At 35.4% G+C, this 25,135-nt stretch overlaps 1 protein-coding gene across 1 annotated transcript in view; it reads right to left on the reverse strand.

Annotated features, from left to right (window-relative positions):
• The window catches only part of GRID2 (glutamate ionotropic receptor delta type subunit 2), a 1,428,782-nt gene that overhangs the window by 94,379 nt on the left and 1,309,268 nt on the right, over nt 1-25,135 (reverse strand). The window contains exon 14 of the mRNA XM_055313240.1: nt 20,336-20,502. Within this exon, the coding sequence (XP_055169215.1) occupies nt 20,336-20,502 (167 nt within the window). The remainder of the gene's footprint in view (nt 1-20,335; nt 20,503-25,135) is intronic.

Consider the following 25,135-nt stretch of genomic DNA (forward strand, 5'->3'; position numbering starts at 1 on the left):
TTTATCGATTGTATGAGTCTGTTGCCATAACACACTACCATAGATTGGGAAGCTTAAACAACAGAAATTAATTTTCTTACAGTTCTGACGGCTAGAAATCCAGGATCAAGTTGTCAGCAGGGCAGGGCTGATTCTTCTGAGGCCCCTCTCTCTTTGGCTTGTAGAAGGCTGTCCTTTCCCTGTATCCTCACATGGTCTTTCCTGTGTGTGTCTGAGTCTTATTTTCTCGTCTTATAAGGACATTAGTCAGATTGAATTGGTCTAGTGACCTCATTTAATCTTAATTACTTTGTTGAAAACCCTGTCTCCAATTCACATGCAGAGGTACTGGGGGTTAGAACTGTGGCATATGAATTTTGGGGTCACAATTCAGCCCATGACATCAACTAACTTCGACTACTTTTTAAATGGTCTGTTCAGATCAATTCTACTAGGAAGCCTTCTCAATACTTTTCATATGGGTTCCATACTGATTCCCTGTGTTCCCAGAACACATACCACACTGAATAGAACACACCCTATTCATTTGTTTAACTTCTCTCCTAGAGATTAAGCAGCATGGAGGCTGGGATGTGTGTAGTTCACAGCTCTAAATCCACTGCCTGACAGACTGTCTGGCATGTAGTAGGTGGTAAATAAATACTTGTTGAAGTAGTGCCTCATTTGTTTTTTCCTTCTCTTTTCAAATCAATTTACACGAACTTGAAACATAGTAAGTATAGTGTATATGGTTGATTACACTGATTTTAGTATAAATTTTCCTTTTTGGTTGACTATACAATTTTTATTGCACTTTTAAACTTATTTTTCATATTATTCCTGTAGTGTGACTGTATCAAAATGGGAATATTGAGGTAATGTAAGGCCTCACATTCCACATTCTGCCTAAGAGCAGTCATATGGATTTCCAAACGGTAAAGCTACAGAAGAAGGGAAAGCTTAAGAATGCAAATATGCTTTTTACCAGGTGTTTCATTGTGGATCCTATCTGCTGTATACAGTATAAACCGCACCAAGTGACCAAATCCTTTTGGAAAAATTCCTGTGCAATTCAACAGTTCTGAATTTGAAATCCTGTGCTATCAAAAGAATGAATCCCTTGTGCTGCTTGCAAAACTGGTCATATATACAAGGTCATTTTTGGTGGAGAAAAAGAGGAATATTCTAACCTCCTGGAACACATCATTGGTCATTAAGATAGACTTTCAGTGTTGGCAAAGGATGTGAGAAACTCTAAAAATGGTATGTAATGGCTCATTATTTAAATCTTTCCTAAAGGGATTTCTCTACCATCTTTTGCGAGATTATGCAGAATCTGTATTCTAGAGGGAGCCAGTTTTCAGAGAAATGATTCTACAGATGGTGGTCATAATGGCTATTTGAAACCTCAAACAGTCACCTTCCCATCTGAATAAGACACAAGATCCGACCATTTTTGTATGGAGTATTGGCTCTACAAGCCTTTGTCTCAGAATAGATTTTTTTTTTCAGTATGTATATATAAGGTTTCAAGGGACAACTCCTTTTAAAGCATTCAATTTGCTACTCTTTTTTTTAAAATCAATGATAACACAGAAAAGCTTTGCTTGAACATTTGTTTAAAAGCTTCTCTTTCAACACGCTACTTTCTCATTATTTTTTTTTACATTTTTCTACATGCACAGAAGGTCAAAATATTCTTAAAGTAGGACATAAAATTTTGCCTAAACCATCCCAAATGACTTATTTTTTAATGTAAGGAATGTGAAAGCAGAGTCGGTGGCATCAGCTTAGAAACTCCTGTGTTTCAAACTTTACATCAAGCACTGAGTGGCTTAAAGAAGGAGGCACATAGAAGGTCTTCTATAGCAAGTTGCTTACATACTCATGTTTCTTTGTTCCTTTTTTCCTTCACTCCTCCACAGTAATTTTGAATAAGGGATATGCACTTCCAAGACTTGTAGAGTTCAGGAAGAGAAGAACATATTTAGAGGATGTGATCGAAGATGCTTGATTTTTGTTTCATGAACTAAGGACATTAAGGAATCCGGGCCAATTTCCTGAATGAAAGGACATTTAATTCTCCAAATATAAGATGGATATCAAGACAAAGAAAAATATAGTTCTTTGAACTGAATTCATGGAGTTAACATCTGACTACACCGTCCTTATTTGATTTATTTCTTTTCTCACTTCACAACAGGCTGGTGAACATCTCTGAGCTGGTATCTATCTGAGGAAAGGCACTGGAAGCTGGCAATAACAGCGACTGGATTTCACCTATACGAAGACTATTTAGACTAAGGCAGGGAGTGGAGAGGCCTTGAGGCAGAAGCCGGTACCAGAAGCCAGCCAGTGCCTTGGGATGCAGCTAGAGGGGAAGAGTGGCAAAATGGGGGAGGGGTGAGAGGGGTGGAAGGGGCCAGACAAGAAGAGTGTCATGGGGTCTTTTATCTCTTCTGTTTTTCTTTTTGTCTTCATAATGTCTGGTTCAAAATTCACATATCTACTTCAATTTTGGACATCTTAGAATTTAGGAGCTGGCCTAGGATTTTAGGGTTATTAGTTTATGAGATAGAAGATTGATAGCAGGGAAATCTGGACTTTTCTGTAATCTAAACTCTGTCAGGGTGGAACTATGATTATGGCTCATTCTGCTCTCCTCTCAGGCATGGTGTTTCCTCACTGAGACCTGGATGGGGATGGCCAGGAAACAAATGACAAATTGTTACTCTGAGTTTCAAGAATGTATGGTTTTCTGATTTTAAGTTAACAAAGGACCTATAGACTTTATAATGTAATGTAGAGGGAATCCACTAAGAAGATAGCCTTGAGGCTGTAAGAGGAAACTTGATTCTTTCCTTAAGCAAAACCAAACCAAAATAATAAACAACTTATTTTATTAAATTTTGTACACCCTAAACAAGAAAACCAGAGACTTAGTGACAATGAGAGACTGTTTCTACTTTCAATGAATTATTTTGCTAATAAAATAAAGGAAATATATTTTACTGAAATAGGGGTAATGGCCAAGGAGAAGGTAGGTTTAAGTAAAAATCTGGAAGACTTACAGGATCCCTGGATGGCTCAGTAGTTTAGTGCCTGCCTTTGGCCGAGGGCATGCTCCTGGAGACCCGAGATCGAGTTCCGCATCAGGCTCCCTGCGTGGAGCCTGCTTCTCTTTCTGCCTGTGTTTCTGCCTCTCTCTCTCTCTCTCTCTCTCATGAATAAATAAATAAAATCTTTAAAAAAAATCTGGAAGACTTCTATTCAATATAGCAGTTAATACCAGTTTTTTAAGTGCCCATAGGCAAAGCATTGTGGGGGACTCCCTTAGGATACAGGAAAACCAACTAATTACAAGGATTCTAGAGATACAAGAAGAACAAGTACCACCACAAAAGGATTTGAAAGATAGTGTGATACAGTCAATTTAGCAGTTATGAAAAGTGTTGTTGGTTGTTGAAGACCTCTTGGTTGATGAGGCAGAAGAAATCAAACAAGTGGAATTGAGGATGAAGTGCAAAAGGACCGAATAACTTTAACTGCTTAGCCCCCATATAATTTAGGTTTATAGAGTCAACACTAAAGTGTTTTCTCCCATATGCTCTCTAAATCTTAGTTTCTTAATCTATAGAGGAGGTACAATGATCCTTCCTTCAGGGATGTTTTGCAAGAATTAAATGAGGTAATATAGATTGGGAATGTCTGTACATGATTGAATGTGAAGATCAAAAAATTGAAGACATGGGCAAGGAGGAGGAAAATGGACACTTGAGAGAGCATGAGAAGAGTAAAGAGGAAGGAAGTCAAGACCACGTATGAAAACAGCAACTCTGCAAGAGTGGACCTCAAGTCAGCAGCATTCAGCCTCATCTGGAACTTGTTAGACATGTAAATCATGTTCATAAAATATCAGACACTCTGGGCCTAGCGGTCTGTGTTTTAGCAGTCCTGCTAGGTGATGCTGATGCTTGCTCAAGTTTGAGAACTCCCGAGCTACAGCAAGCCACAGCACAGCTGAGGCAGTCCGGAGCAGCAGCTCACGACTTCTTTTAAGAAACTACTATCACAGAAAACAGATGAATAACAATAACACAAAAAGAGAAATAGCTATCAAGCACCAACACTTTTGCCAGGATTGCTCTAGATCTTGAGGATACAGAAATTGTGTAATTTACTGACATTACTTATCGTGCACTTTTCCAGTCTCTTTTCTACTAGTGCTTCTTCCTGTTTTCCTCTAATAGGGCTCTTTGGTGCTGGGCTCTCTTTTTTGCTGCACATATTTTCTCTTGATTTTCTCTGTCCCTTGTTGCTTTGTATCAATAAATCCTAAGTCTGTATCTTTCTCCTCCATCTCACCAACTCTCCTGTCTCATACTTCCAACAGTTTTCAGATAGACCTTATGATGTTGCTGCAAATCCAACATGTGCAAAACCAATAGCCTGCACTCCCTTTCCATAATTTTCTCCTTGTCATGTTTCTAGTTACAACTTTCCATTGAGTATATGGTATTATGCTTCTTTCAATCTTCCCCCTTCGGTCAGAGTGTATTGGATAGAGTGTGACGTGTGGAGTGAGGGTGGAAGTCTCAGTTTAGCCATTCATTAACTGTAATTGAGCAGTTTACATAATAGTACCTATGTCTTGGGGTGTGGTGAGGGTTCAAGGAGTTAGTCCACAGAAAACCTTTGGAGGAGTAACACAATTAAATGTGTAGTAAATGATAATATTTTATGGGTATTATTAATTATTTCTCCTTTGTTCCTTATATTCTCTAATACCCATTAATTCTTTCTTCAGATTTGTTGTAAGGGACTTGATAGTTGACTCTTCAATGTCTCTTCCATCCCATTAGACAGAGAGTCTAGGCTATAAGTGTATATTCTCATGGGGATCCACTCAGTTCAGGAGTAACCACATGACCTTCAATGAACTAATTAAGCTGAAGGGACATATTTATACTTATATTTGAGAGAGTTTTCATTTTCTTCTCCTGAATGGAAACAGGGGAGCACATTATCCCTGTTGCTGCTATAAGCATTCTTTGTCACCAGGCAGGTCAGCCTGAGGACAGTTCTGTCTCACTCACCAAAGATGGACAAGTAGAGATGTGGAAGGATCTTGGTCTTTGGCCAGAGTCCCTCAGCCAGTGCCAAAGTCTTTTATAACTAGTACCTTCTACCTATAAAATTGTAATTCCTATTACTTTGTTTTCTTTCCTAAATTTCACATTTATATATTTAACTTCCTGTCTAATAAAAATGTCAAGTTTACCAAACCCAAGGCCAAAGTCTTAATTCCCCTGGCTCGTAACCTACTTCTGGCCCATGCATGACCAACTCAGGTAATGGAACCAACCACCACACAGCCATTTGTTCAGAAGAAAAAGTTACCTTGATTCCCTGTTTACCTCACCGGTCACATTGATACCATTTGTCAGTCTTATCAGTTTTATAGCTATTATAGACTGGTACCTGTCACTTTTCATCATCTAAATTATATCAGCCTACACCTAGCCATTGTTGCCTCTCTCCAGGATTTCTGCACTCGCTTCCTAACTGATCTTTCTACATTTACTCTTGCTCACTGCCCTCCTTTTTTCTACCATATTTCCTTCTCTAACAGCTAGAAGTAATAAATACTCCTCTTTTTAAAACTTACAACAGCTTGCCTTTGTTATTTGGAAAAAAATCTATAGTTCTTATTATGCTTTTTAAGGTTCTACAATACATCTGGGCCTAACTCTTTAGTTTCTTTTCATACTGCTCTCTTGCTTGTTCACTCTGCCCTGCTAGACTTTTTGCCATTCTTTAAATACTCCAAGCTGGTTCTCACTTCAGAGCTTTTACTTTTGTAGTTGCTTATATATAAAATATTCTTCATCCACATTTTAAATTCAAGGTTGTAATCAAATGTTGCTTCCTCAGAAAAATCTTTTGCGATCCATCCCAATAATGATCTGTCTTTATTCTCTGTCCCAGTTATGTTTTTTCTTGGCATGCTTTTCCTAATGTGAAATTATCCTATTTTTTTGTCTTATATATTGTGTTTTCTCAACTCTCCAGTATAATATAAGCTCCAAGAAAGCAATAATCTTGTCAGCCTTGCTCACTATTTTCTTCTCTAGAAAAATAAGAGTACGAAGCACTAAGTAGTTGCCTAACAAATATTTGAAAAAACAAGAATAAACATGAATCCTACTCTCTAATATGTTGCTTGCCTTAGCAATCACAAGAGAGAATAGGATTCTTTTCCCCTTAAACATTATTTAACAAGAGTTTATTGAACGCCTAATAAGTATATATCACCTATCTATAGAAGATAAAAAAGGAGGAATTTTCAAGCTAAGAATTTAGAACATATTTGAAATGTCAAGGTATAAACATAAGAAATGAATAGAAAAGTGACATATATAAAATACAGAAACACAACGGACCTGATAAGAACTGAATTTTCTAGGGAGGACTTAGGCTGAGGATGGATTATGAGGTGGAACCCACAGAATGCATAAGATTTGAGTAGGTTTAGAATACAGAGTAACTGTGTTCCTAGGTACAATATGTTAGGATACAATTAGGTTTGTGACTGTGAATGGAAAGGAGAGGAAAGTAAAAAGGGACATTTGGAAGCAATTTGCCTCACCTTGCCCTGTTTATGCCTCTGCTCTTCCCATAAGCTATGTCTCTGGTTTTCATTATCTTGAGGGAGAATGTGCCCTCGAGAAGAGCCAAGTCTATATCCATTGCTCCAACCTCGCCCTCAAGTTTTCACCCTGTGTTGTCATTTGTCTGTTATAGTCTCTACATTTCCCTATATGAACACATCATCCTTCTATGCCTCAAAATTAACATGTCAAGATCAAATTTAGTTCAAAATTAGTTTACTAGTAAAACTGGTTTTACTCTGAAGCCAACTTCCCCTCCTGGCTTCTCTTCTGTGATTTCTCCATTTCCCAGCCAGCAAGGCTAAGGACTTCATTTATGTTTGGTTCCCCTTTGCCCCATCTCTGTGTTTAGTTGATGGCCAACATTACCTTTACAGTATCTCTCCCCTTCGTTCCATTTCCACTGCCTTCAGTCTACGTCAGGCATTTCACTTTACCTAAATGATCCATTCACCCATTTATTCAATTAATACTTATCAAACATCTAGTAGGTGGCAGGTTTTCTTCTAGATGCTTAGAATACATCTTTGAATAAAGCAGAGAAATACTCCTGCCTTCTTGGAGTTTATTTTATTTTATAGATACAGCAATGGCTTCCTAACTGGGAGCTTTCCTTCTAGTCAATTCCTCCTTTATTTCATGCATCCAGTCTTTCTAGACTGATCAAAAAGCATACTACTAATTATGACTATTCTTTTCCAAATTGTTCAGTGACTCCCCATGTCCTAAATCCACACAGCCTGACCTGATATTCTGGATCCCCAGGTTTTATGCTCTTCTATCTCGTCAACTTAAATAAATATTCACTGCCACTCTACTGAATATATTCTGGTTGGGAGGTAATTTGTTTGGAAAATTTCTTTGGTTGCTAAAAAAACAGAAAAAAGGAAATGCACATTTGTAAAATTCATGTTGATTAGCTCAAAGAACATGAAAGTTTGCCTAGAAGGACCATGCTTACTTTTATGCAGGGTGCTATAGATACCTTGGTTAATACATGGAAAAAAAAAGACCCCAGTTGATAAAAATCATAAGAACAAAAATGTAAGCATAGAGAATATTATTTTGGAAAAATACAAAAAACTTTATCAGAACAGAAAATCTGTCATGTATTTTTGTTTCAGGTTGTTGGCTCCTCCCATCAGGTCTCCATATCTTATCATGGAACATTAGTAAGAATAACATTAAGGCACAATTTTTATATACACACTCTGAGGTAATTATATATAAAATGAAAATGCTAGGTTTCAATTCTTTTCAATAGTTACTCACACTATTTCAAACATAAAGAGCTTCATAAATGACAGTTGTAAGATGATTATGAAAAAGAAAGTAAATGCACACTTTGAAATAGATCATCTGTCTCTTTTTGAAGTTGATACTAAAGCAGGAAATTATGTCCATTAAGACAAAAATCAGTAGTGCCTGTTAGAGTTATCATTCTGGGTTATATGGACTCATAAATGTCATTCCATATGGAAATCATATATTTTTATCTTAGACATACTTTAGTTCTAGAAATAGTAGGCTCTATTTCATATTAGTAAGCATTTGACATGTGAATAGACAATCTGACCAATTAGGTCAGATTAGGTTTTTTGTTAGTTTTTTTTGGGGCTGCTCAAAGAACTATGAAATGAGATAGATAAGGGGTGATTATGGATTCCATCAATTAAAAAGTCATGACGAATGAAAACTTCTGTGAAGGAAGAATTAGAGTTTTGGTGTGGCACAGTTTTCTTAAGCTGTTGGAAACAAAAGATTAAAAGAGGGAAAATAACTGTAGTATCCTACACAGCTTTCTGTTTTCAATACTTTTGTTGTTTCCTTCTGATCAGCTGATATAAGACAGGTTTAGTTTCACACAGATCTGCCCCCTCATGGTAAAGGAGGACTTTTGCTGTTGACATGCAGTTTAAAGTCTTTGGAAATCGGCCATAGGTATTTTAGTGTGCAAGAGGGTGGCCACTTGAGTGGGCATGAAGACAGTTTGTATGCTTGATATCCTATACACACTGATACACAGACTTAGACCTATGATAGTAGGAACTCCGGTGGTATAGTGTTGGACAGCATGGGTTCAAACATGGCTCTGCTACTGATTAGCTTTATGACCTTGGAAAACTGAAAATACTTTTCTTGACTCAGTTTCCTCATCTCTAAAATGAGGCTATTCATAGTATTTACCTCACAAGTCTATTGTGAAGGTTAAATGACTTAATATAGTTAAGTACCTGGCACGCAGTAAGTCTTCAGTGATTATTAACTATTATTTTAGGCTACAGCATAGTTTCTCTGTAAGTTAGGGATAACACAATCCATAGTGCCCTATCCATTATTTGTATTTTTTCTGTATGTCTCTGAAGTAATGACAATTTCAAAACAGGTGGTCTAGTCATGTTGATGATTCTGTTAAACATATTTACTAATACTCCTCCTTTATATTAGACATAACTGTGTTCTTGAAAACATTTATTTAACTAGTAAATTCTACAGATAAAAAATTGATTTTTTAACAAAGAGAATGGCAGAACAGGGTAGGGGTGGAACCCTGGACTGGGAGCTGAATTTGTGGTCCTAGTGCATGTTCTGACCTAAGTTGTTTGTTTGTTGACCTAAGTTTAAACTCTAGGCAGGTGACCCAACTTCCCAGTTATACGTTCATAAAATTAGGGAATTCATCTAAATGCATGCCAAAGTTGCATTCATGTCTTATCTTCTATGGTTGTTTCTTCCATCAACACAATTATCATGCAAGCCTATGTACTTATTCCCATGCTGTTACCATTCTTAAAATATTTTAAGGGTCTATAAAGAAGTACCACATTCTCTGATTATCCTCAATGACATCAAATTTTCCCTTTAAAAAACATGTTGGGGCTAAGTCTGGTGAGTAAGATGAGTGTTTTGAGTGGAAAAATGTGATGTAAATATAACAGAGTAAAAGTATTTTTGAGAGAGGGTTATAACTGACTCTTGGGTGCACGTGTGTGTGAATGCCTGCACATGTGTTTGTGTGTATGGGTACTTTTAAGTGCAATACGTATTTGTAGTTTTAAGTTCTGATGTTTTTTGTTAAATTTCAGGCTTTAGTCACACCTGCTTTATACCACTGTCCTAACTACGCTTTTTGTAAAACAACCACTTTTTGAATGAAATAACACTTACTAATATCTAGAAACAGCCCACATTTTATAAAATAATAAAAGGCTGATCCGACTTCTTGCAAAGCAGCTTCATCTAATGTCATGAGCTCATTATTCAGCTGAAATATTGCTCTGCACTTCACACTAGTCATTTATCTTCCCTGTACCTCAGTACTTTTTTTCAGAAAAGTCTAATAAAGATGCTTGTTTATAAAAGGTACTCTTGTACCTTGGATGAAGTATTCCCCAAATGCTGTATGATGTAAGTACAAGGAAAATAGAATCTTGTAACACTTCAAGATCTGCTCTCTGGGATTGCACTATCTGATGGTTGGGATTGTGCTCAGCATTGAGAATGCTGTCTTCTCCGAGAGAGTAAAGCCTGGCAATTTTCTTAATTTGGCTACTGCTTTACAAGATTAATTAATCAATCTCAAGTCATATAGCACCATTGTGATGGATATTTTTGAAATATTTACATATGGGAAATATCACCGTTTGTACTTTTACTCCCATTTAATTAGGCCAAACATTGAAACAAATGTAAATTACTTAGATTTTCCATTAGAAGCAGCAGTCAGAATGATGGGTAAAGTACACAGAATACTAGGCACAAAAACAGCTTCATGAGGATTCAGGAAACAGAAAAAAAATGACTAATAAGTTACTTCATTTTTTTCTCTTTTGGTGAAGTTTCCTAAATTCAAAATTCTAAATTTAAAATAAATGTTTTAAAAGTGACTGCTCTGAAATAAGAATAGTATATTATTTTATGGTTTCTAGAGGCCAATCCTTATTTAACACATGTATATAATATGAGAAAAGAATATCCTTTAACACTTTATAGGTTAAAATATGTTAAATAAAAATATATGTACAAATATATATTATTATTTTATTCTAGTCCAGTCTCTATTTGAAAGTGAATGTTTTGTGTCCTCTTTACTTTTTTGTTTGTGACTCCTGAAATATTTTTCCTTACTACTTTATACAAAAATGACCACCTAAACGATCTTTTTTTCTTGATCCAGAACAGAAAATGTGGTTGTGATGAAACCAGTTGGTTTCAGTGGTATATGCGTGTGTGTGTGTGAATGTATTTTCTAAAATTTATTTACTTATTTATTTTTAAAAATAGTATTTGATATGTGAGACAGAAGAATACCACTAGGGATATGTTAATGTAATTTAAGCAAGTGTAGAACAAAAGTCTATAAGCTGAAAGGTCGTTTGAAATAAATACCCACTGGGTAGTGAATTACATTTTTCAAAAATCATCATCACTTTTCTATAAATAATTTTTCAGTTGGTTTTACCTGGACATGAAATTGAGCTGATGGAAAACTTGCAATAAATGACCAAAAAGGAAAAATGAGGGTTGGAAGAAGAATGCAAGAGAAAGCTGCTGTGACCATTTGGATTTGCCCGTCCTTTTCCCTTCAAATTCCTGGATTATATTCACTCCTCTGATCCCCACCAAGTCCTCTCTATCCCTCTTCAAATAGTACCATTTTTCTAATCTTTTCTCCTCAATCTCACTGAGAATATTCTCACTGCTTCACAGCTGGAATACTACAACAGCCTTGTAAAATGGCTTTTTGCAGTTAAGCTCTGTCTTGTTTAACCCATCACTTTGGATTCCTCAAATGCTCTTGTGTCCAGATGTTCTCTTCAGAGCCTCGCAAAGCTGGTGTGGAGTCTTGAGTGAGGACACAAGCCCTAGCCTGGGTTTGAGCCCTATCTCCACTTGTCATTACTGTGTGACTTTGGTAAGATACTTAGCTATGAGTCTCAAATTTCCTCAAATTTATAAAATGCAATTAATAAATGTCCCATTTACAGAGTTGGGGCAAGTACTGCATGAAATCTATCAAATGTTCAGCAGAGCAGGTACCTAATAAATAGCAACCATTCGTACCCTGGTGTGTCACATTTAATTTTAGCTTCTCTACCTGTATTCACCTACCAATATTCTCTTCAGCCAAACTGTTCCTTCTCATTGTCCTTTCAGCATGATGACTTTTCATCTTGATGATTTCCTCATGTTTTCCCGAATACCTTACCTGGACCTGTCCCCTATATCCAAATTCTATTTCTCCTGAAGCTTTCTAGCTCAAGTCTAATAAAATCTTTCTATTCTACTCAGCAATGATTTCCCTTTCTCTAATTTTCCTCAGCATTTATTATCTATACAAGCTTAATGTGTAAGTTCATATTGCTTAATGTTTACATAGGTATTTTGATGTCACTCCTACTCTCAGAGGCGAGAGACTGTATATATTTTGTACAGCTAAAGGGAAAACAACTATTTAACTTCTAGTTAAAGCATCCAGGTTGATTCCAGCGGACTGAGTACAGAGGGTAAGCCAAGCTGTTGACCGATTTTGAAACTGCTAACTGGACAATCAGCTTTTTTCTCTTCCTGAAAAAGGAACAAAGTGGTTGAAAAGTATTTCATTCTTATCGGTGAATAAAAGGATGAGGGCTCTATGCTTTCAAGTGAAAGGAATATTTTCTACCTTCCTTATGGGAATGAAAGCATGAAAATTCTTGCAGCAGGGAGTTGGAAAGAAAGGTGACATGTGCTGTGTTTGTTTTATTTTTTCTTCTGAATTTTTATTATTCATTATATAAGAAGTTAGAGAAACCAAGAAAGGAAAAACTATTATGATAGGAGAAATAGAAGACTTTTTCTCTTTTTACTAACAAGCACAAAGAATAGGTATTTAATTTATTGGGAATAAGTAAATGGGATGATCTGGATCAAAAAGTTAGGTAGATCTTTCTTCATCAAAGATTTATTGAATCTTTACTCTGTGCTGGCATGAAGGTACCTGCTAGAGACGTAGAGACAGATGCCTGAACTCAAGGGACTTACCAATGTGAGGCAGGACCCAAGAAGTAAACTGTAAGAAGTCTGAAGACAGAGATAGAGAAAAAGCTCTAATGTTATTTTTCTGAATCCAGATAGCAGTCAGACAAGGAAAAGAAAAAAGAAGCATTCAAATTCATAAGACAAAGTAAAATTGTCACTATTTGCAGATGGCTACATATTGTATATAGAAGACCCTAAAGATTCCACCAAAAAAAACTATTAGAACTAATAAATGTATTCAGAGGATACAAAATCAAAATACAAAAACAATTTGCATTTCTATGCACTAATAATGAACTAGCAAAAAGAAAAATTAAGAAAACAATTCTATTTACAATCGCATTAAAAAGAAAATTTATTCTTTGCCTAGGAATAAATTTAGCCAAGGAGGAGAAAGATCTATACTCTGAAAACTATAAGACATTGATGAAAGAACTGAAGATAGCACAAATGGAAAGATACACCACAAACATGGATTGGAAAATTAATATTGTTAAAATGTTCATACTACTGAAAACAGCATATAGATTTGAGTTAGTCTCTGTCAGAATGCCAATAGCATTTTTCACAGACAAATAATCCTAAAACTTGTAAGGAATCACAAAAGACTCCAAATAGCCAAAACAGTCTTGAGAAAAAGAACAAAGCTGGATATACCACACTCCCAGATTTCAAACTATACTGCAGGCCAAGAGTAATCAAAACAGTATGGTGCTGGCACACAAACAGACACATAGGGCAATGGAACAGAATAGAAAGCTCAGAAATAAGCTTATGCTTAAATGGTCAATTAATCTACAACAAATGGGGAAAGAATATACAATGGGGAAAAGACAATCTCTTCAATAAATGGTACTGGGGAAATTGGACGGCTGCACGTGTAACAATGAAACTCAACCATTTTCTCATATGATATACAGAAATAAACTCAAAATGGATTAAAAACTTAAACATAAGATCTGAAACCAGAAAAATCCTAAAAGAAAAACATAGGCAATAAACTCTTGGAAAGCAGTCTTAGCAATTTTTTTTTGGATCTGTCTCCTCAAGCAAGGGCAAAAAAAGTAAAAATAAACAATTGAAACTACATTAAACTAAAAATCTTTTGCAGTGAAGGAAACCATCAACAAAACAAAAAGGCAACCTATTAAGTGGGAAGAGATACTTGTTAATGATATATCTGGGGTTATATAATGATAATTATATTGTTAATGATATATCTGGGATATATTAGGGGTTAATATTAAAGAATATATAAAGAACCTATACAGCTCAACACCAAACAAATAATTTGATTAAAAAATGGGTAGAGGACCTAAACAGACATTTTTTTTTAAAAAAAAGAAGACATACAGATGACCAACAGACTTGAAAAAGATGCTCAACGTCAATCATCATCAGGGTAATGCAAATCAAAACCACAATGAAATACCACTTTACACCTGTCAGAGAGGCTAGTATCAAAATGTCAAGAAACAGCAATGTTGGTAAGATGTGGAGAAAAGGGAACACTTGTGCACTGTTGGTGGGAATGTAAATTAGTGCAGCTACTATGGAAAATAGTATAGAGGCCTCTCAAAAAATTAAAAATAGAAATACCCTACAACCCAGCAATTCCACTTCTGGATATTTAACCAAAGAAACCAAAAGATACGTGCACTTCTATGTTCATTGCAGTATTTAAAATAGCCAAGATGTGGAAGCAATCTAAATGTTCATTGATAGATAAAGAAGATGGAATATATATATATATATATATATATATATATATATATATATGGGAATATTACTCAGCCATAAAAAATGAAATCTTGTCATTTGTGACACCATGGGTGAACCTAGAGGGTATTAATCTAAGTGAAGTAAGTCATGCAGAGACAAATGCCATATGCCTTCACTTATATGTGGAATCTAAAAAAAAAAAACAAAACAAACAAGACAAAACAGAAACAGACTCATAAATATAAAGAATAAACTAGTGATTGCCAGAGGGGAGGTGGGTAGAGGGATGGGTGAAATAGGTAAAGGGGATGGAGAGGTACAAACTTTCAGGTATGAAATAAGAAGTCATGGGGATGTAAAGTGTAGCATAGCGAGTATAGTCAATAATACTGTAATAACATTGTATGGTGACAGATTGGAATTATACTTGCTGTGGTAAGCATTTTATAATGTAAATAAATGTTGAATCATTATTAGTACATCTGAAACTAATATAATATATCAATTAAACTATACTTTTAATAAAAAAATCATGCCTGGACCATCCAGTTTATTCTGGAAATTAGGGCCTTGAAAAACAAAAACAAAATAAAGCATAGATATTCTAACAGTTAACAATGCAAAAGGAAGAAAGAACAACAGAAAAGATTATATTCAAGGAATTTAAAAGTAATTAAATAAAAGTAGTCATTTCTGGACCAAAAATGAAAGTATGCCGTATATCAAGGATTATGATTAATTCTATTCTTTGCCCTTAAGAGGGAGAGGTAAGGGGAGAGAGAAAAAGAGAATCCCTAAATATTTATTTGAAATACATATTGTTAAAAGTGTATGACAATTTTTGGAACCATACTGCCTGGATTTGAGTCTCAGCTCTAATACTCAATAGCTTTGTGAACTGGGGCAAATTACATTACCTCATTATGTCTTAGTTTCTGTGTCTGTAAAATGAGGATACTATAGTACTTACCTCATAGATCGTTACATGTAAAAACTCAAAATATGGCAAGCAGTAAACGTCATATAATATGTTTAATATTATTCTAATATGCTTTTAAGAGAATATTGAGGGAAGACAGGGTGCATGATGATGAGAAAACTGGACATGAAATTAGGATTCTTGAAATTTTTCCACTCGTATTGTTTCTTGTGATTCTAAATAATTTAGCCTTTGTGCTATTTTAGTTTCATCCTTGATGAAAAATTCTAAAATTCATTATATTTGTAAAAATTTAAAATTCTATGACTAGATTGAAATATTATTTATGCATCTGTACCAATATCACGAATCCAACAAAATCATTCTCCATTCAGTTTGAAATATGTCCTTGTTTCTGTGACGAGGTGGTTCATTCCTAAAGTTTAGGGATAGAAGCCAAGAGGCCAAAAGGGACATTTTACTGATGAAGTATGAAATTAAACTCACGAATTAATTATTCCCTGATATCCATTAAGATTTAAGAACAGAAATGAGATCATACCAAATGCTCAATAAATATTTTTATCATATTCTTAGTTTTATGAATAGTTAAGATTCTAAAATCAACACTGGAGTTTATTTTATTAAAAGTATAATGATATCACTGAAAAATTCAGTTCTCTTCTCTTAAATGTTTTTAATGTGACGACTTTTGACTAAATAATTTTTGTATATGAAGAACTATAAAAAGACAGGGCCACATAAATATTTGATGAACAAACAGAGTCAGAGAATTCACTGGAAACATTACTCACCATAGTAGAACTCTCACGTATCTGATGTGATTATATAATTATATATAATACTTTAACATCTGCCACCAAGTTATCTAGTATTTGTGCAGACTAAAGAAACAAAACTCCTGTATCCAAATCTATGAATATATATATTGTAGCACTTACCAGTCCTTAAAAGTCATTCCTGCCTGTGTCTACAAATATACAATTATAAAAGTGAGTATATCACTAAAGACCATGTGTCTGATGCCTAACTTAATGCTTGCCAAAACTCAGGTCATCTACTTGGTGCATGCACTTGTAGTATAATAGTTGTGCACCAATATGCAAGGGTGTAATAAACAAATTTATGACATTTTGTATGATTGTTTTGGAGTGTCATTAAAGTATGCAAGCACATAAGATACTGGGCAGATAGTAGATAATGCATGTAGCTACTATGTCAATATATAATATTTATTTTATATATTAATATTTATTGTCTATTTAAGTACTCTAATGTTTCATGAGTTGTGGTATAAGCATATAGTCACCTGAGAAATAATTAGTATTTACTATATAAAAATCACCCTGGTGATGCCTGGGTGGCAGTTGGTTAAGTGTCTGACTCTTGATTTCAGCTCAGGTCATGATCTCAGGATGGTGAGATGGAGCCTGGCATGGGGCTCTGCACTTAGCATGAAAACTGTTTGAGATTCTCCCTCTCCCTCTCTTTCTGTCCCTCACCCTATTTCTGTTCTATAAACAAACAAATAAAATCTTTAATAAAAAAAAATCACCCTGTATACTTTCATTTTCATTGAAATTAATTACAGTAGTAATCAGTGATCTAGTGTAATCAAGGGCCTAGGAAATTTGATATATTAGAGTTGTTTATAATAATTTCTAAGGTGTACTACAGTGATTAAATTTTATGGTCTTTATAATTTTTAAAATCAGTTAATAAAAGAGATCTCTTTTTCCTAATGGTCATAGAATAAAAAAAATGACAGCAGCTATTTTCTGAATTTAGGGAGAGAGTTCGGGTAATAGATAAATGTGGCACACATGTATAAAGAGATAAGTTGGCACATCAACAATTGCCAGAAGGTTTTTCTTTCCTGATCTCTCTTCTTCCAGATGTCCAGGGAACCAGGATACAGATGTCATTATTAAGGAACTCCACAGAAAGGGAGAATTTAAATTGTCTAGATCCATAATGCAAATCAAAGGAAAAATAATGCTCAATGTTTAATATTATTTTTCAGCAGTTCACTGGAGTGTACTTTCTCAGAATTAAAATCTCTCCTAGGTAAGGCACCACAGGGATAATAAGAAACAGAACACTTAGGGTAATTTATTAAATATTTCTTTAATTGCTATTATGTTTGTGTATTGATTTTATTGGCTTCTTTTTTTGCATAAAAGACCTGGAAATCAGGTCTGGAAACAACAACAACAACAACAACAAAAGTCTGTAGTGAAGAAAAACCCAATTAACCACAACTAAGGAATAAATAATCTTTTTTTCAACTACATGGTTCATTTTAAGTACCCATTAGACTTTTCTGCCGGTCTTTCTCCATAAACCCTGGCATCCCCTTCATTCTATTATGCTTTCCATCTTTACTTCTAAGTTAATAAAAACAATGGTGCCTCTTTGCCTGAAGGATCTCTTCTATTTGTCCCTTCCTCCTCATTCCCCGTTGCCCAGTTCTGGACTAGGCCTTCCTTGTCTCATGCTTCCAGGTTTGCTCTAGTCTTTGCCAATCCTAACCTATCCTTCATGGCAAAGTTGGATGAATCATCCCTTAAATACCACCTTCTATTTATCCTGAGCTCCAGCATGGACAAAACTTCTCATAGCTGCTTGTGGGCTATGATATGACTTCCAAACTTCAGATTTCCTTTCAAATGAACTCGTTGCCCCTGTTGCTCTTCAACAGATTCTGCTCTCTCCTACTTCTATCCTGTTGTTTTCATCGTTTCTCCGAGAATGATCGATTTTTTCCTTTCAGCCTAATTATTGTCTACTAATCTTTCAAGGTCAGATTCAGGGCTCACCTTCTCTGGAGAGCTTTCATTCATGTTTTCCTTTGATTAACTCTTTATTCCATATAATATTCAATTCTTTCAATTTCTCAACTACACAATTTACTGCAATATAAACAAGCAATACTGATATATATATCTCAGGGTGGTGATATATATATATATATATATATATATATATATATATATTTTTTTTTTTTTTTTTTTTTTTTTTTTCCCTAAAAGCCAATGCCAGACCAAGAGGATAGTACCAGGAAATTAAGGCCCCAAATATCAAGCTATTTGAGTTACATCATTCCTTCAAATTTTAGGATAGCAAAAAAGCCAGGTATCTTGTGTTAAACAAATGCAAACAAATGAACAAAAAGCACACAAAACAAAACAAAAACCAAGTCAGTAGTCCAGAAGTTGTTAAAACTCTTCCATTAGCTGAGAAAAAAAAAATGTAGGCCTCTCTCCCAATTTATGCTTATTTCATCTTTGTCATTTTTAGATTATTTTTAGAGCCATAAGGGACCACCGGGTGATTCTATTATTGTTCATAATTATTTACTACTCTCTTCCCTTTATGTGAAGTACAGCGCCTCACCCCATCAATTTGAGCTTCACCATGAGACTCTCTCTCTCTCTCTCTCTCTTTTTGTTTAAAGATGTATTTATTTATTTATTCATGATAGACATACAGAGAGAGAGAGAGAGAGAGAGAAAGAGGCAGAGATACAGGAGGAGGGAGAAGCAGGCTCCATGCCGGGAGCCCGAGAATCACGCCCTGGGCCAAAGGCAGGCGCTAAACCACTGAACCACCCAGGGATCCCTGAGACTCTCTTTTGTTAGTGGTTTGTGGGCAGATGTGACATATGCCACATCCATGCAAGAAGCACAAGAAACACTGCAGGTTTCAGGCAGCCCCTTTTACAACTACTCATTGTCATGAAACAGCTTGTCTTGGATTGGGCCACTTTTCCAGTCAGGCCCTGGAATGAGAAGCTGCACAGGAAGACCTGCAGGTGACCTGCAGCTTGTGGCACAGCTTTGCCAAATTGCAGCCCTACGTTTCATGAATGCAAAAAAGTCACTGATACTTTGGGGTTGTTTGCTACACAGAAAGGCTGACTCATACAAGATTTTGGGCTTAATCCAACTTCCATTCTACCAGATAAGGAGAGAGGCCTACATTTTTTTTTCTCAGCTAATGGAAGAGTTTTAACAACTTCTGGACTACTGACTTGGTTTTTGTTTTGTTTTGTGTGTTTTTTGTTCATTTGTTTGCATTTGTTTAACACAAGATACCTGGCTTTTTGCTATCCTAAAATTTGAAGGAATGATGTAACTCAAATAGCTTGAAATTTGGGGCCTTAATTTCCTGGTACTACCCTCTTGGTCTAGCATTGGCTTTTAGAAAATAGAAAGATCTAGAAAATAAACAAAATGCACTACCAGTTTCAAATGAAATACACTTCTACCTGAAAGATACCACTCTCTCTTAGGCCCCACATTTGTTTGGTAATAGATAGAATGAAATGCAGTAATCTTTGGGAATGCCTCCCAGGCCCAAGTCCTTCAAATACATAGTTAATCTAAAATATACATTTCAAAACCTTTTTTCTTAAGCTCATAAAAGAAAATTCTAATTTGAGGATGGATATAATTTCTTAATCAACCATCTTCTAAATTCCATGACAAAGTCTCCTGTACTTTGACACAAGGTGAGGGACTCTTAAATTCTTATCCTTTTCCTTTGCAAAATTCAGATGGGAACATCCCTACCATTATGTACTTCAGTACATCAGAACTTTGACTCAGTCCTTAAGTTAGTTTTATGCTTTGGTATTCTTAGAAATGAAATAATTTTCTAACTCTATGATATTTAGTCCCTAAAAACTCAAGAGACTAAACTGTTAATTAACTTCTAAAGAAATTATTGACATACTACTTTCTTTTGTATATCAATTTTTTGGAGTAAAACCAGTTATATGCAGCAATATTTTTTCCTTTTTATGAAAAAAATAATTCAGTACATACTTTAGGAAATTAAAGTCTTATTAAATAACATTTATAACTACCTTTTATTATTGTTGCTTATTTTGCTTTTCCAAATGAAGAGAACAAAATGTAATAAAACTACATGGGTAACCAAGTGGATTTTCTTTTTCTGTTTTTTGTCTCTCCTTATTTGGATCACATGCAAATCTTACCTCTGTGAAAAAACATCCCTGTAAGGACTGCCATGTTGTAGTGCAATTCCATATCCCCGATCAGCAACAGTATTCCCGATGGTGTAAAATGAACAATCTGGATCATTGATAGCCACATATTCCAATACAGCTGCATCCCATACAAAGGCATAATTTCCATATTTTACCTGTGAAAATATGGAGAGCAAAAGAAGAAAATAGGATTTAAGGTTGGAATTTTAAGTTATATAGGTAAGGTAAAACATATTACATTTGTGTATATCTCATTGTGTAAAACATTATAGGACCTATATTTTTGAATACCTATTCTGAATGAGAATTTGACTTTTGGTTAATTTATAGCTCTGTTATCCAAGAAATGTGATTAAAGTAGAATGTTAACTATGTTTCCAGGCAACATAGCTTATAGTAAAATGACCCTTCAGTGGTAAATGTCACCTGGACTGGGAGTACAATAAATGTATGTATGGAAAGAAGCCATGTCTTTGAGCTTCCCTGAGTGCAGTAATTCTTGGAATTCTACCTCTCTCTTTGGGAACCTGGAAGTTATACTTTTCAAGTTGTTACAAGAGATGCTGGCTCCTTCAGGTTCCAGGCTTCTAAGCCAGGTAGGCTTTTGTATTCATCCGATATAGGTATGATCTATTTGCACATGACCTATATGCTAAATGCATGTTGCAAGTCCAACTCGCACTGAAGAAAAATAATCAACAGTACCCCGTTGGCAAGATATATTTCCTAACTTGAGTTATTCTAAATTCATCTGTTGCCAAATGTGGTCTATGGCAATTTTGCTATAGGACATAGATGAAAAACCTTTGGTGGTCATTGCAATAAGGAACAAATAATTATACAATCTTCTCTATCATCATTTAGGGAAGATAACTTTATTCTGGGTTGTTTACCTTTTAGTGATTATCTTTTATTTATGAGTGTGACTTTCCCCCCTAAATTATGAATTTATCAAAAATAAAAAGCAATCTTAAGATTAATTTTAAAAATATATAGGGGTACCTAGGTGTCTCAGTCAGTTGAGCTCCCAATTCTTGGTTTCAGCTTAGGTAGTGATCTCATGAGTCATGAGTTTGAGCTCCACATGGAGCTTCCCACAGGGCTCCCCACCCAGCCCGAAGCCTGCTTGGGGATTCTCTGCCTCTGCCCTTCCCACCACTTGCATATGCTCTTTCTCTCAAATAAATAAATCTTTAAGTACAATCTTATCATCTTCAAATAGAGATAATTTGACTTCTACCTTTTTGATTTGGATACTTTTATTTCTTTTTCCTGTCTAATTGCTCTGGCTGGGACTTCCAGTACTATGTTGAATAGAAGCAGTGAAAATGAGCATATTTGTCTTGTACCTTTGTTGTACTAGAGTCAAGTTCTCAGGGGATAGGCTGCTTTCAGGAATGTAGACAGGACAACAGTTGGTTGGCCAAGCATTGAGATATAGCCCTGTCTCTTGAAAGAATTCTTTATTTTTTTAAGGGGGGGTGGGTATAGGAAAGGAGAGAGAGAGAGAGAAAGAGAATCTTTTTTTTTTTTTTTAATTTTATTTATGATAGTCACAGAGAGAGAGAGAGAGGCAGAGACACAGGCAGAGGGAGAAGCAGACTCCATACACTGGGAGCCCGATGTGGGATTCGATCCCGGGTCTCCAGGATCGCGCCCTGGGCCAAAGGCAGGCGCCAAACCGCTGCACCACCCAGGGATCCCGAGAAAGAGAATCTTAAGCAGGCTTCATGCCCAGTGTGGAGCCCAACATGGGGCTTGGTTTCAAGACCTTGAGATTATGACCTAAGCTGAAATGAAAAGTTGGATGCTTATCTGACTGAGCTACCCAGGTACCCCTCTTAAAAGCATTCTTACTCAGCCTTAGATTATGCCAGGATTTCACAACCAAGACCCCAAAGTTCTCACAAAAGTATTTTGTTCATGGATGGTGCCAAATTGTTGTTTCTATGAAACGAGCTCCTATTCCCTCATGTTGCTGATATTACTTCCTCTAACAATCAGTATTTATGTGCAAATTTTTATCAACATGTATTCCTTATGTATACATGGGAAATATCCTGGAAAAAATGAGTAACTCAAAGAGGTGGCTTTAGGATTCAGGATTAAAAGTCATCTAATTTGGAAAGGAAAGGGCCTTTGGAAAGGCCTCTTAGGGGAGAGTAAATCATATTTATGAAAGATGAAGGGCCTTTGGTAGAAGAAATGGAAGGTGTGATATTTTGTGACAAAGTCTATCTGGATGTGGTGATCACTTTTAGTCTCTTCTTTTGTTATGAAAGTCATTCATAACTGATGAAACTCCCAGGAAGGGAATTTATGAACTTAAGTTACTATTTGAGGATTTATCTTTAGGTAAATAAGGGTTGTTTAGAGAAAGCCTCTCCCTGCATTTGATATTTTTCAAGTGCTTACAGCTCAAAATCATCAATATACCAAAGTAGCCTATTGGGGTTGGCATATTCTGTTTACCCTTAATCACCAACTTTCATATTTACTTTTTGCTTTCTGGGTCTAAATCTATAGTAACAGAGAGATAGCAGTGACCCTAAAGCCTCCTCTAAAAACCTACTATGATTTTTGCTATTCTCTTCTTTCAAATAGCCACTTTGGCCTCCTGGATCCCCTTGGACTTCTTTATAACCCTCAAGGGACTTCCCCAGTTGGAGACATATTGCTTTGCTGTTAGCAAAGCATTCTAGCATTGCTGTTCCTGCTTTGTGAACTGTAAAGCTCTATTTAAGTGTATATTAACATTATCGTTGCCATTATATGCATGTTTCTAATAATTTTAATGTTACAAAGCATTATGAATTCATTTTTAAAAGGAGAGAACCATTAAAGCAGGATGATTATAGCCTGTAGCAATACCAATGAAATGCTGCATAGTAATCCAAACTATTTTAGCTTTTAAAAATATCTCTGTTTTTTTTTTTCAACTACTAAAATATACAACCATTGTCCTTTGAATAGTTTTTACTTATTAGGTTAAAACTATCTAGAAAATACTCACCAACGAAACCTGAAGTCACTTTTCAACTGATTAACAATTAACAATTGAAGGTTTGAGATTTTCACTCTATCTGACTAGGTGATCAATATTACTTAAAAATTTCAACTGGTCTTCCCTTTTGAAGTCATGTTTGGATAAGCAGCTACATTATAGGCCATTGACTTATTAACAGTGGATTCCATGCCAACCGAGTGCTTCATACCAAGTTAAACAGAGGGGGAAAGTACCTCCAGAAACTTTATGTCATCTTATTACAAGTCCCATTTATGAGAAAGGGAAATGAATACAAAATGGCATCTACCTCCAATATTATCACTCTGGTTCTGAAAATAGAGATACCAGAATGCTGTGGTGATTAATGGACTATAGTAGTTGCCAATGCTCAACACCTGTGTCCTTATAATAGAGCTGAGATGACAATAGCCTTGAAGGATTTCTCATCGCTGAGATAATACAAGGCTTTGTTTCATTTTCACAATATTATTACAGGAATCTTTCTTTGAATTCCATTTTACTCGCAATCATTATGCATTAATTTGAAGATCCTAAAGGGATCTAGAAGAATATAAAGGTAAGACTTGGGCTCCTGTCCTCAAGCAGCTTATAACTCAGTAATGGAAATGTCAACTATTACTTGCTATAAACAATGCACATTATGGTAAGTACCATACAAAAAGCTTAAAATGTTAAAGTGCTTTAAAGAAAGGGGGACTTAATTTTCAATAGGGGAATCAGGATAGCCTGCTCAAATATTTTGGTAACTGAAATGTTGTAGAAGAAAACTCCAAATATTGACGTTCCTTATCTTTAGTGCCTGATTAAACACAGATACTCTTTGGAAACTATTTTTTGTTCATGCATACTCTTTTAACCTTCTAGTTTTCTGCAATCTTCCATAGTAAGTGAAGAACTATAAGCATTCACTGTTATTTTCTCAAATATTCGCATTTCTTGCCAAGTAAAGTGAAGGGTGGGACAATTTATTTTTAAAACCTGCCCCTGTACTCCTCACCATGTTATGGATTGTGGCATATTTCTTTTTCTCTGTAGAATCCTCTTGTCCTAAATGCCCCTGTTCTGATACCTCTATCATGACCTAATGCTAAAAGCACTTTTCTTTTCAATTCATTAGGCAGCCATCTCCTGTAATAATTGCAGAAGCCCACACCACAAATAGAATTTCACAACCTGTTATCCCAAGGACTTTGTTTTTAATTGGGAAGCTATATTCTTTCCTTTTTTTTCTATATTCTTTCCAACACAAATCTTTAACAAGTTCCTTAAAAGCTCACTTCAGTATCTAGCTACAAAGATACATCAATGACAATCCTTTTTTACTAAAAAAAAAGAAAAAACAAAAAAAAAAAGAAAAAGATCAGTGGGACAGTTATGAAAAGATGACATTTAAACCAAAGGGTAAGATGAGATATCCCTTCCTTGAAGAAAGAATATCCTCCCTCTGTCCTCCATTTCTTTATCATGATAATAGCTAATATTTATAAAGCCTTTCTTCCCATTCTTAAAAAATGCCCTTTACACTTAAGTTTGTTTGTTCTTTACAACAGTGTGAGGAGCTGATATTATGATGCCTAACTCACAGATGTGGTAATGGAACTTGTTTTAAGTCAGACCAATGATTAGTGGTAGATTTGAAACTTGAGCTCAAGATCATCTTCTGCACTTTTTTTCACTACATTAAAGACCAATTTCTGGGAGATACTCGCTATAGGAATATAAAAAGGTGTGAGATATGGTAGCCTTTGCCTTCAAGGCAT

This window comes from Nyctereutes procyonoides, unplaced genomic scaffold, assembly GCF_905146905.1.
Source record: "Nyctereutes procyonoides isolate TBG_1078 unplaced genomic scaffold, NYPRO_anot_genome, whole genome shotgun sequence".
Lineage (NCBI taxonomy): Eukaryota > Metazoa > Chordata > Mammalia > Carnivora > Canidae > Nyctereutes > Nyctereutes procyonoides.